This window comes from Juglans microcarpa x Juglans regia, chromosome 4D (genome assembly GCF_004785595.1).
Source record: "Juglans microcarpa x Juglans regia isolate MS1-56 chromosome 4D, Jm3101_v1.0, whole genome shotgun sequence".
Classification (NCBI taxonomy): domain Eukaryota; kingdom Viridiplantae; phylum Streptophyta; class Magnoliopsida; order Fagales; family Juglandaceae; genus Juglans; species Juglans microcarpa x Juglans regia.
Window position 1 is genome coordinate 15,283,031 of NC_054600.1, and position 12,929 is coordinate 15,295,959.

The following is a 12,929-nucleotide window of genomic DNA, read 5'->3' on the forward strand; positions in this document are numbered from 1 at the left end:
CCTAGACATTGGTTCAAGAAATTAGATTTCTTTATAGCAAGAGTATGATAAAACTACTTTTGATGATTGTGTGTTTGTTAAAAAGTTATCTGATGGCGAACTTATTAGTCCCTTGCTATATGTGGATGACTGTTGATAGTTGGTCGTGATTATGAAAAGATTGACAAATTAAAAAGAGAGTTAAGTAAGTCTTGGGAACCACAAAATAGATTCTTGGTACGAAGATCGCTCGTGAAAGAAGAATGCCAAGTTGTGGCTATCTCAAGAAAGTTATATCTAGAAGGTACCAAATAGGTTCAAAAAGGGCAACAGAAAACCCATGTGTTCGATCTCTACTTACAAGCCATTTGAAGTTAAGTTCAAGGTAGACTCCTACAAGTGAGAAGGAGAAGGAAGAGGTGCAAAATATGCCCTATGCATTAGCTGTGTAGCTTAATGTATACCATGGTTTGCATAAGACCTAATATCGCTCATGCTGTTGAAGTTGTTATTCAATTCCTCTTTAATCCTGGCAAAGAACATTGGCCACTAGAAATTAGATTCTTAGGTGTTTTAGAGGTACTTGTAGGGTATGTTTTTCCTTTGGAAATAGTAAGCCAATGCTGGATGAATTTACAGATGCAGTTATGGCTGGTGACATTGATTCCAGGAAGTCTACTTCAGGGCACTTGATTACTTTTTAGGGAAAGTTGTGTCATGGTAATCTAGATTGCAGAAATGTGTTGTTTTGTCTACTACAGAGGTTGAGTATATTGTCATCACTGAAACTAGCAAAGAGTTGTTGTGGATGGAAATGTTCTTAGAAGATCAACTTGGTCAGAAATAAGAGAATTATATTTTCTATTGTGATAGTGAGAGTGTTATCCGTCTCATTAAGAAATCAACTCTTTGTTCAAGATTTAAGCATATTGATGTGAGGTATTAATGGATTCATAATGCATTGAAGATGAAGTTGTTACAGTTTGAGAAAATTCACATTGGCAACAATGGGTAAGATATGATGACAAAACTACTAACTATGCAAAAAGTTGAAGTATGTAGAAGAAAAAAGGCTTGGTGGAGCTCCTCACATAGCTTAAAGGGGGATATTTGTTGGTTAGGTTCCGCCATGTGAGCGAAGCCGATTTAAGCCACTTAGTGACAATTTGTTAATTTCAAAATAGGTGAGGTTTTTTATTTATGAAAGTGTGCCGTGTATGCTAGTGTGGGTAAGAGAGAGAAAATAAAATAAAATAAAATAAAGAGAGTAAGTTGCGGCTATATGTACAAAAGAGTGAGAATTTGTCTTTTTTCTCACACTTCCATAGATGTTTTAGATCTGTGGTTCGATTTCGACGAAATTTCACTATGTTATTCTTGAAGGTGAGAGTTGCACTTTGATTGACATCCCTCTTCGCTAGTTTTATGCAAATACCCACTTGGTGAGATATTTCTTGTAGCCCTAGTTAATATCCATTTATATGGTGATGATTATGTGTTAAACTAAGAATATAGATATTGATCTTGATGTAGTGTTTGCCACTAGAAATTGCTCTAGAGAAGACAAATTGTAAACCCATTATTGTTCATAGTGGAAGTTTTAATTAAATTAGATCCCGTAGTTTTTTCTTTTGCATTGGAGGATTTTTCACATAAAAATCTTGGTGTCTTGCTTGTGAATTGCTTAATTTTCTTTATTCCCTTTGTGAGTTTATTTTTACTAAATTATCAATTTAATTTACACAAAAAAGATAGAAAATATTCTGCTGTGTTTTTAGTGTACTTCACCCTAACAACAATTTATTGTGGAGAATAAAGAAAAAGGAAGCTAGTTTTACTTGCCCAAAAAAAGAAGCTAGCTAGTTTTATTCCGACTGAAAAAGGTTGTCACAATATCTTGATCTGCGCACTAAACTCCTCCATTCATATGTACGGTCCAGACTCCACACAAAAACCATAGAAAAAGTTTATAACAATATTTATTTAATTTGGTGGTTGTGGCTCAAAAGTAGTAGTAGTAGTAGTACTACACCGAATGCATGCAATGATCGAAATTGATAATGTACGTACGCATGGATCGAGAAGCTAAGCGTTTCCTAGTAATTATTAGAACGATCAAAGTTATTATTCCACATCCATGCATGCATGCAGCAGGGACACGACCAACTAACAATCGCTTCGTTGGTCCTAATTAGATTAGTCCTACACCATTCAATACAAAAGGAGGAAAAAAAAAAAAAAAAAAAAAAAACAGCAGCTCGTTGATTCACTGATCAAGTAACAAGCTCCAATCGATGAATTCCGTACAATTTCTACCCTAAACGTCGTAAATAGCACATCCCATCGAAAGCCAGATCAGCACACAGGAATATAATGAGTGGATCAAGTTACGAGCTCGAAGAATGTAAAGCTAACACTGAAGGATCGGAATTATTGCAGTTAGGAGTAGTAGTAGTAGTATTAATTGCTTTTGGGCTAGCGTAGTACGTATGATCAATCATCTGAAAATGGAACTTATTCTGTTTGTTATTCCTGAAAGAAAATGCTTGAAACTGCATATATAGATCACTATCTTATCATTATCACATTATATAATTAACTTATTAATATTTAATAACTCTTAGATCAATTATTGATACAAAAATCTAAGAATTATTAAACATCAATAATAAATTATCGTCACAATGTTGCGATCGATCATAAGACACCGCCAGGCCAGCTAGTAATTAAGGTACCTACAGAAAGAGTGGTTCAAATTCCTATATGATTAGTGTCTGTCACATGATCACGAGGAGCTAGGTAGCACTCAATCTGAGAATTCTACTAGTGCTTCTATAATTCAATTATTATTATTATTATTATTTTTAAAGATTTATTTAGTTACACAAAATTAAATTATATCATCTTATCACATCTCATATAATTATTATAATTTTTTTAAACTTCTACATAAAATATAATAAATAATTTAATTTTTTCAAATATCAAAACAAAATTTATATTAAAAAATTATATTATAACAATATTTTATTTAATTTTTAATAAAATATCTCATATCATCTAAACTGCGTAATCAAATGAGGCATAAGTCATTAGCAAGCATATATGCATCACCTGGAACAAATTTTTCATCCGTCCACTTGCATATAATTTTGCATATGCCATAATCTAAAAATTCACACGTCCGAAGCCTCTAAGCCTCCACTTCTCGGCATATATATATAATTAAACAGAAACCACACGTACTCAGGAACCCTGTTTGCACAGTTGAGTGGAATTATTGCTGGACCTCATTCCTTATTCTATTACAATTGCGGCCTGGCGTAACAAAAAACCATGAGTGAAAGCAACTATATATTCACTTCCAACCACTCACAAAACCAACAAAAATTATGTCACCCCTTAAAAAGAATACAGGGCATAGAATCGTATGCACCCACCAATTCTCAATCTCTTCAATAATACCAAAAAAAAAGAAAAAAAAAAACAGAAAAAGTAAAAGGGATTGGAGAGAAACAACACAACTTTTTCAGTACTGCATGCGTGTATAAATACCCCAGCTCATATATGTATTGTCATACAAGTTACGTTCTCTCAATATTATTCAACCCTAGTCTTATAAGTACTAGACTAGGTACTCCAACTTCGAAATCAGGGCTAGTTTTTCACGTACGTACGTAGCTGATCATCGAGAAGAGATTAAAAATGATAGGGTGGGGAGACGTTTACAAAGTGGTGGTGGCCATGGTTCCTCTTTATTTTGCACTGATTTTGGGGTATGGCTCCGTCAGGTGGTGGCGTGTCTTTACTCGTGAACAGTGCGACGCAGTCAATCGCTTCGTTTGCTTTTTCACTCTGCCACTCTTCACCTTTGAATTCACCGCCCATGCCGATCCTTTCGAATGGAACTTTCTTTTCATTGGTGCTGACGCCGTTTCCAAGCTCATTATCGTGGTGGTGCTCGCTTTCTGGGCTAAGTGCACTAGCAAAGGAAGCTATCGCTGGTCCATAACGAGCTTCTCTTTGTGTACTTTAACCAATTCTCTTGTTGTAGGGGTGCCCTTAATGAAGGCCATGTATGGCCAATTGGCGGTGGACATGGTCGTTCAATCATCGATTGTGCAGGGAATCCTTTGGCTCACTGTTCTCTTGTTCGTCCTGGAATTTCGACGGACGGGTATTGATTTTTCTTCCGATACGAGTGTTGGTGATATTTCTCGGGTGCAATCTGTGGTTGAACCAGGAAAAGATTTAGAGCAGAGCAGTGTCGATGTTGAGCCAAGCACTGGGCCGTCGTTCTGGTATTTGATGAGGACGGTGTGGATGAAACTAGCCATGAATCCGAACTCGTATGCATGTATTCTAGGCATTGTTTGGGCATTTATCTCAAGTAGGTATGTATATATATGTAAAACATGCTTCTTTAACTATACTTGCAAGTACGTATGTACATAGTAGAACATGATGATCAAGAGTGTTGATCAGGAAAAAGAGTAAAATAGCAAATAGAACATGATCTTGTCTTAGACGTTCGTGGATGAAATTGTATACCATTTATATTAATTTGAGTTCTGTTAATTTATTAGTTTCATATGTTTTCAGGTGGCATTTGCAGATGCCAAGCATCGTGGAGGGATCCATACTGATCATGTCAAAAGCTGGGACAGGCACTGCCATGTTTAGCATGGGTGAGAACATTATTAAGAGATCGATCTAGCTAATCTTATTCTGTGTTCTGTTCAATCTTGATGTCGTTATTTGATTAAATATCATGTGCAGGGATCTTCATGGCACTTCAAGAAAAATTGGTTGCATGCGGCCCAGGCCTCACTATGATTGGGATGGTTTTAAGGTTCATAGCGGGACCAGCCGCTATGGCTATTGGTGCTATCGCAGTGGGTTTGCATGGTGATGCATTACGTATTGCTATCATTCAGGTAATTTTTTCCCCTTTTTATAAACTCATGCACCATAAGTACTAGTTGCATGCGACGTGTCATTGGAATATCAAATTAGTATATATATATATGTAATATATATATACATACCGAGGTCAGCCACTGATAATCGATGCTACCAATGTCCTCCATTCATGCTTATAAGGGCATATTGTAATTAGATGTAATAGTTAAAGTAGAAAATGCATGGCTGGTGTGCATTTGACTATTTAATTCACTTCATACACGACTACTTTTGAGTGTACAACACGTCAAAGGTTGAATGATGTCAACCACCAATTTTGTGTTTTTTTTTTTTTTTTCCTTAAGATGCTGACAAGGATAACAAGAAATTAATTACCCTTTCTTGGTGCAAGAAAGTGGTTTCTTGGCCAAAACAAGGAACCAAAAAGGAGAAAAAGAAGTGGGGAGAGAGTGAGATTAGGAGTGGTTTGGATTCAGAATTGAGTTGAGATGGGTTGAGATAATTTGTGAATAGTAAAATAAAAGTTAAATTATTTATTATATTTTGTGAGAAAATTTGAAAAAGTTGTTTTGGCACTAGAAGAAAAACAGGCTTTTGCGATCAATTTATTACAACCAAAAGACTATTCACAATCAATTTTAGTTGCAAATAGTCATTTCGCTAGAATTAACTGGTCGCAAATAAACAATTTTCTTGTAGTATGGGATTTGAAAAAGTTGAATTGTTTATTATATTTTATGTGAGAATTTGATAAAGTTATAATGATAAGATGAAATGAGTTGAGATAAAATTGAGGTGAGTTTTGAATGCAAACGATATATATTTTTGTTGTCAGATAAGTGCTAACATTGCTTAGCATAACTTTTAGGTTGGCTGTCTCACGCAGTTTTGAACTAGTGTTTTAAAGTTTGAATGTCGCCGCTGCTGTCTGGCAATTACATGGCTATTAGGATAAATCCACTTACGATTATGAAATTTATTCAAGATTAAATAATATGATTAAAATGAGTGGACACAGACATCTAATTTGTCTATCTCTAGCTATTAGAAATTCTGCCCCTCATCAAAGGATCAGGTGGAAGCTTGTCATGAACGTAGAAGTACAGCACAAAGTTGTGGGCTAGCTCATATTGTCGTAATATATAAGCAGTACTCTTTTTAATTATAGGAATATTCCCTAGCCTTATTAATAGAAAGCTACATATAAATAGACCATGCATGGTGATATTGATACAAGGGAAAGTACTGTTGCCAATAAATTCATGGAATCCATTGTTAAGACATTATTGATGATAATCCACTGTTTAAAGCCTTTAATATTTAAGGCTAAACCAGCTTTGAATATATGGCATTATAGTCTTTAAGTCTCACTGATCAACAATAGAATTTATATAAAGTATAACCAAGATCTCCTCGTCCACTATCTTCATGCTTTTACTGCTTATATACGTTCGATCAATGATAATATATGAACCGACAAGATCATCATGTGTCTCTGATCATCAGTAAACGATTGGGATTAGATGTTCTCTACATTCTCCTTTGAACACTTGGTTTTGATCTTCGGCATCTTCTTTCGCACATTTTAGTATATATATTTTTTACATAAACAGTAAAGATCATATCAGTACCAATCTATTCTATTCTGATATGATGTTTGCATGCAGGCAGCACTGCCACAATCCATTACGTCCTTCATCTTTGCTAAAGAATATGGATTACATCCAGACGTACTTAGCACTGCGTAAGTCGCTTAAAACTCATGATATAGAATCTCTTCACACCAACTTTCACCATTCAATACATGAAGACTTTCATGAAAATTATTCAGTAATGAAATTTCGAGAGAGTATTTTGCAAAAAAGAATGTTTCTTATGCGTGGAAAACTAAAACAAAAGCCTTAGATTGATTAATATTATACATGCATAAATTCAACTTGACTGTTCTTTTTTGGCTTGTGTCATTCTTTTCTTTTCTCTCTTTTTTTTTTTTTTTTTTTTTTTTTTGCAGGGTGATCTTTGGCACGATGGTTTCACTTCCATTGTTGATAGCCTATTATGCTATTTTAGAGTTTGTATATTGATACCCCCGGATGAGGGTTTTTCCAAAAGAAAGGGATTAGGAGGCTAAGGATCGTTGGTCTTTCTATTTTATTTTAGTTATTTCCTTTCCATTTGTTTTCTTTTGAACATGTTCAACTTCAGCCTAATTGCTGCCTAGTACTTACCTTCAATCTTTTACCTCGTCAAGAGACACGTGCATCGATCCCATGAATACAACAAACATTAATACATATATATATATATATATACAGAGAGAGAGAGAGAGAGCACGTACAGTATTATGTTGTTGTTTGAGCTGTAAATTCTACAACAGATTTTGGCTTTTGTGATGGATAAAACTGTCACAAAAAATAAGTAAACCGTCACAAATATTTTTTTGTGACGGTTTAAAATTGTTACCTAAAATGCGTCATAGAAAGTAATTTGTGATAGTTTACTATTTAACCGTCAAAAAAAGTTTTTCTTTTTTGTGAGGGTTGGAAGTCTTCCATGAGATGTAACATTCGAACGTGAAGTTTTTTTGTAACAGTTAAAATCCGTCAAAGAAAGTAACGTTTGCATGTAAAAACCAACATTCAAATGTTAACCTGACCGATTAACATTTGAACGTAAAAAAATTGGACATTCGTTGTTTTTGTTTTGCACGATTAATATTTACGTTACAACGTTTGCTCAAAGACGTTTGAATGTAGGATGTTAATTGCGAAGCGTTCGAACATAAAATATTTAACGTTCGGATGTTGGGTTGTCGTTCGAACGTATATATTCTAATCATTTAAACATTTAGATTGTTTGTGGGTGGAAACGTTCGAACGGAGTGACTTACATTCGAAAGTTTTGTTGGAATTCGGTGGTATTATGTTCGAAAATTTGTTTTTAATTTACATTCAAACGTACTGATCAGAAATACTAATTTCATAAAATTAAAAAATATACAAATTGTATCATATTCCACCATAAATATAACAACTAATAATGTCTTATAGATTTATAAAATTAGATAATAAAAGTTTCTAATAATGATAATAATATATTCATTTCTTCTTCTTTCCTCGTCCTCTGCGATCTTTCTACAGTGACATAACACATTTCTTCGGGACCAGCATCTCTTTCTGTACTTGCTCTTGAACTTTAATGCATATTCTCTCCTTCTGGTTTCTTTGTCGCTCCTGCAAATGCGTTTCTAAATCAGACTATCGTGATAAGAGAGACTCTAACTTCTGGTGTCTCAACTTCATCTACTCAATTTTTTGGCATAGTGCATCTAAATCTTTAGTATGATTATTAACTTCCGAAATTGAGGTCATGAAGGATGAATCGGCATACTTGAAAGAACGTCTCAAACCTCTTACCAAACCAGACTTGCTCCCGAGCACTTGCTTGAATATGTCCATATCACTAGAAGAGGATTCCTCAGTGGTTGACTACATCTCAATCATTTTTTCCTGCAATTACAAAGAAAACACACAATAAGTAACATATTAAAAGAAATGAGAAATCAAACATAATATCTATTCACATATTGCATAATTTATTTACAGAAAATAACCACATTTACATAATTATCTTCAGCGACAGGATCAATCCACTCAATATGCTCATCAATGTGACTAACATCATAGACATGAATGAAGGAGAAATTTTTAGGATCATCACGTTTCTAACAAAGCTATATTAGCAATTTAAAAAAATAATGTTAGTACTTAAATAAAAAAAATATGATAAAAATGAGTGAATTTTAATAAGTTATTAATTACCATTTTATCGGTAAGACTTTGGAATGACCTTTTACTAGCACGATGGTAGATTGTCAAAGCCATTCTATTCTATACATTGATAGAACTTAAGTGCTACAAGATTAATTAAGAATGTTAAATATAATATATGGAACTAATATATTAGTATATAAGTTATAGGAGAGAAATCTAGAATACCTGATAATCTAGATTTGTGAAAAGATCACAACACTTCCTTAAATCGTCTAACTTTATTTTCTAAATAGGGGATTGAACAACCTCTTCCAACGTCTTGAATTTCGTAAAGTGGTCATGACATCGTCCCTTGTGATGCCAAAATAATGTAACCATCAACTCTTTCACAATTCGCACATCCCCGCTATGGCCAAAATTGAAGTCGAATTCATCCTAAGAAATGAATTGCGTCAAAAATATGAAATCAAACATCTCTAAAAAAAATTTACTATTGTATATAAACTAACCATTACACGACTCTGAATGTGATCTTTAATCTCATTCGGAATATCTCTTCATGATCGCACATAAAATGGGACATAAGCTCGGAATAGTGTGCCGACATAGGAGAAAAGCGATGTTGCAGTATTATCCACTCCCCCATGAAGTTATCAGAAATGTTGACCTTGATTTTTCTGTCCCTTCTATTTTTTTTCAGAGCAAGGCCACGTGTTAAGCCACCTCTGCGATGTAACAAGGCATCAGCTAGTATTTTTAAAATTATTAAATACAGTCCCCAAAGTCTTACTGGTAGGTCTCGGTTGGCTGTCTGTCTCCTGTATATCAACTTGTTCATGAGCGGAGTCCTCGATTGGGGAGTCATGAACAAGTTTGGGACTTGGGGGAGGAGACACATTTTTTCATTGTCGTTGTGGTGGCATCCTTGGAAATGATGAATATTTTTTTAAAAAAAATAGTAGAGAATATTTATAAAAATTGTATTGTACTGTCATCCTATGTAAATAAAATATTTAATACTTTTATTCTTCATCTCCAGATGTATTTTTAATGCTTGTTTCAGAATTGACTTCAATAACATTTTCGTCATCATCATCTTCTTATTTGTCTTCTTCATCGACTTCCTCTTCGGACTCTTCTTCTTTTTCTTCAGACTCTTCTTCTTTTTTCTTACCTACTTCAACTGAATGATTATTTAATACGGATGGGTCGAGAGTGAGACGTCATCTCTACATAAGGGGATTAGTTCAAGTGCATCAAGGTCAACAAATAAATTAATACCCTCTCCATCTTCCTGGTAGGCCTCTATAATCGAAGTGTCATCTGAATCTCCATAATGATCGTGATCTGCTACCATTCCTGCATCATAGATATTCGAGGAACAAATTTCTATACGACTCGCCAAGTTATCTCTCCACTATCATCATCAGCCCCTTTCATTAGATCAAGCAAGTAATAAACTTGGGTAACTTGACAAGCCAATACAAATGGATCATTTTCGTACCATTTACATGCAGTATTGACACTCTTAAAATGACTTTCCCTATGTATCGAAACCCAACCACCGCCTAGATACCACCAATCACATTTAAAAACATATGTCACATTTTCACCCAGCTATTTTAATCCCATAATGTCATGTATGACACTATATTAGTAAATATCATTTGTTCCATGACTTCCCTTGACCAACACACCACAATTTTGCGTCTTTCGATTATGTTTATAGTCCATAGTATGGAATCTATAATCTTGAACCGTGCATGCAGTGTATCGAAGTACTCTATGTGAGGGACCACAGGCCAATGCATGCAATTCAAAAGAAACTGATGCGAGATCATGAGCAAGTTGTTCCAAAATCTAATAATTGAAATAGTAACAAAATTATTAAAAGTTACTAATAATTAAAATGGTTCAAAAAGATTTTTCGTCATGGGACATTTAAATGCATACGCGTTGTTCAAACCATCAGGAAAATTCTTGTTCGTGTCTCGCCTCTATATTCTCTGTGCCTTTTGTCCTAAGTTTGTCCATATGCTCACTGTATAGAAGTACAAAAGAATAGAATATTTGAACACATTCGTTATATAGTTAAATTTTTTTAATTAGAATTATTCTAAGTATGCAGTGACATACCTAATATAGTCATCATTCTCTCAAAAATTATTCAACACATACCACCGAGTTTTTCCTAACTCTCCACCAATTAAGACATATCCTGTTTGTGCACCCAAGGGCCAAACATTCTCGGAAAATACTGATAGCTCATGAGAGGGAGAAGCAGCAAGATCAACATGCATGGTTCGTATCCCGTTTGTGCAGCCAAGATTGCCACGCAAGTGAGTTAGCTGGGTGCCTCATATATTCTTCATCCTTAACTCTTTTCTCCTCGTGCCACCTCATATCTTGAACTGTCTTTTTTATACATATATAACCTTTGCAATAAAGGTTTCAGTGGGAAAAAACGTAAAATCTTCACCGAAATATTTTTCTTACCTTTCCACCTCGACTCTCTGCATACGGGACAAACTTATTTTTCCTCATTCTCATTCCAAAACAAAACACAATAATTCTTGTATGCATGTATGGACTTATACTCAAACCCTAACCCATTTCTCAACTGTTTGGCTTCATAAAAATTCTTCAACAATGCGAAATCTTTAGGAAGCACCTCATTAAATAAATCCAACACCATGTTGATTGCTTTTTTTGACATCCCATACAATGACTTATTGTGAAGCAGTCATACAATAAACGACATTTTGCTGTGTTTTGTACAGTCAGGATAAAACTCACGCTTTGCATCTTCCCACATTGTAGAGAAATTCTTCAATTTAGTCCCTCTGCCACTAGAGGCATCCTCGTCTACTTCATCCATTAACATCCCAACTTTAGTGACTCAACATCTTCTCCATCTCATCCTGCTCATTAGTGTCATCCCGCTCAGTATCTTCATCCATGTGCTACATATCAATACCATGACAGAACAAAACCTCGGTTGATTGTTCATATGGCTCACCATGCAATATCCATCAGGTATACCCCAAATCCATACCATTCACAAATATATGGCTTTCTATTTTATCCAATTCTATAGTGCACAAATTTTTGCACCATCGACATGGAGACTTATTGTAATCGCGACTATCGACAGAGGCCCGAGTAAAATCAATAAAGGTTCTATCTCCACGTGCATACAATACATAGTATTTTCCAAGTCTATCGCCAAGACGCATCTATCTTTTATCCATTTCTAAAAAAACCTATTGATTAGTATAATGTAAACTAATTTCACATGCATCACATGCTCAAATTCCCACTGCTCTTTAGGTAAAGGTGGTTGGTCCTATCCCATTCGAGATTATATCATCCATATTGCACAAATTTCATCACTCTTCTACTTTTCACATCAGTTGAAATTTGGCAGAACCTCCCATAGTTCTCCAAGTATACATGTTCACAGAAAGAGATTGTCACCCTGCAAACAGTATACCCGAACAACAAATGAGGAAGACACAAAATTTCATACTAAACGTGTAAAGTAAGAGTAACGAAAATGTGCAATATAGATAATATAATCTCAAATTGTCCACATTGAACAATTTAGGAATTAGTGAATACCGAAGTGTAAACTAATTCGCAAATGGGTCTAAAGTTATTCATGTAATGTCACACAAAATCTAACAAATAACATATAGATATATACTACACACAGGCTATGTCTAGAGTTGGGAGGCTTTGTTCTGAGTAACGTACATGAAGTATGTTGTTTGAATTACTTAGAAATTAAATATATTAGTATAAATTAAATTAAAGTTAAAGTTATTTGTTATTTATTAGTTATTTATTTTTTATTAATTATTTGTAGTCATTAGTTATGAATTACTTAGTATGTTTTTTCTTATTTATTATATATTACTCTTAGTATGCTTTGATCTTATTTGTTTTATTTACTAGTTATGTTATGAATTACTTAGTATGTTTAATATCATATTAGTCAATTAGTTATTTCTTTTATATTGCTTTATTTTTATTATTAATTACTTTTTTGTATTGTATAATATCTTATTAATTAGCTATTTGTTTCAAACCTAGTATATGTTATAAATAATTTATTTGTTTTAAACTATTATATGTTACAAATTATTTTTTTAATAGTGTTTGATTACTTTTTTATATTAATAATATCTTATATTTGTATATTATTAATATCTTATTTGTTTCAAACTTAGTATACAATATAATTTTTTTTTT

The 12,929-nt window shown here is 33.9% G+C and overlaps 1 protein-coding gene across 1 annotated transcript; it reads left to right on the forward strand.

Annotated features, from left to right (window-relative positions):
• Positions 1-3,548: 3,548 nt before the first annotated feature.
• Positions 3,549-7,147, forward strand: LOC121261621 (auxin efflux carrier component 5). The gene is made up of 5 exons (XM_041164066.1): positions 3,549-4,373; positions 4,582-4,667; positions 4,759-4,916; positions 6,570-6,646; positions 6,914-7,147. Exons 1-5 carry the CDS (start codon positions 3,685-3,687, stop codon positions 6,984-6,986), a joined length of 1,083 nt encoding a protein of 360 aa, XP_041020000.1. The 5' UTR covers positions 3,549-3,684; the 3' UTR covers positions 6,987-7,147.
• The last annotated feature ends 5,782 nt before the right edge of the window (positions 7,148-12,929 follow it).

Bases quoted from the DNA above. Each gene is read 5' to 3' on its own strand.
- LOC121261621 (XM_041164066.1), top strand. From the start codon at position 3,685: ATGATAGGGTGGGGAGACGTTTACAAAGTGGTGGTGGCCATGGTTCCT. The intron at 4,917-6,569 runs GTAATTTTTTCC...GTTTGCATGCAG, and splicing joins TACGTATTGCTATCATTCAG to GCAGCACTGCCACAATCCAT. The intron at 6,647-6,913 runs GTAAGTCGCTTA...TTTTTTTTGCAG, and splicing joins CCAGACGTACTTAGCACTGC to GGTGATCTTTGGCACGATGG.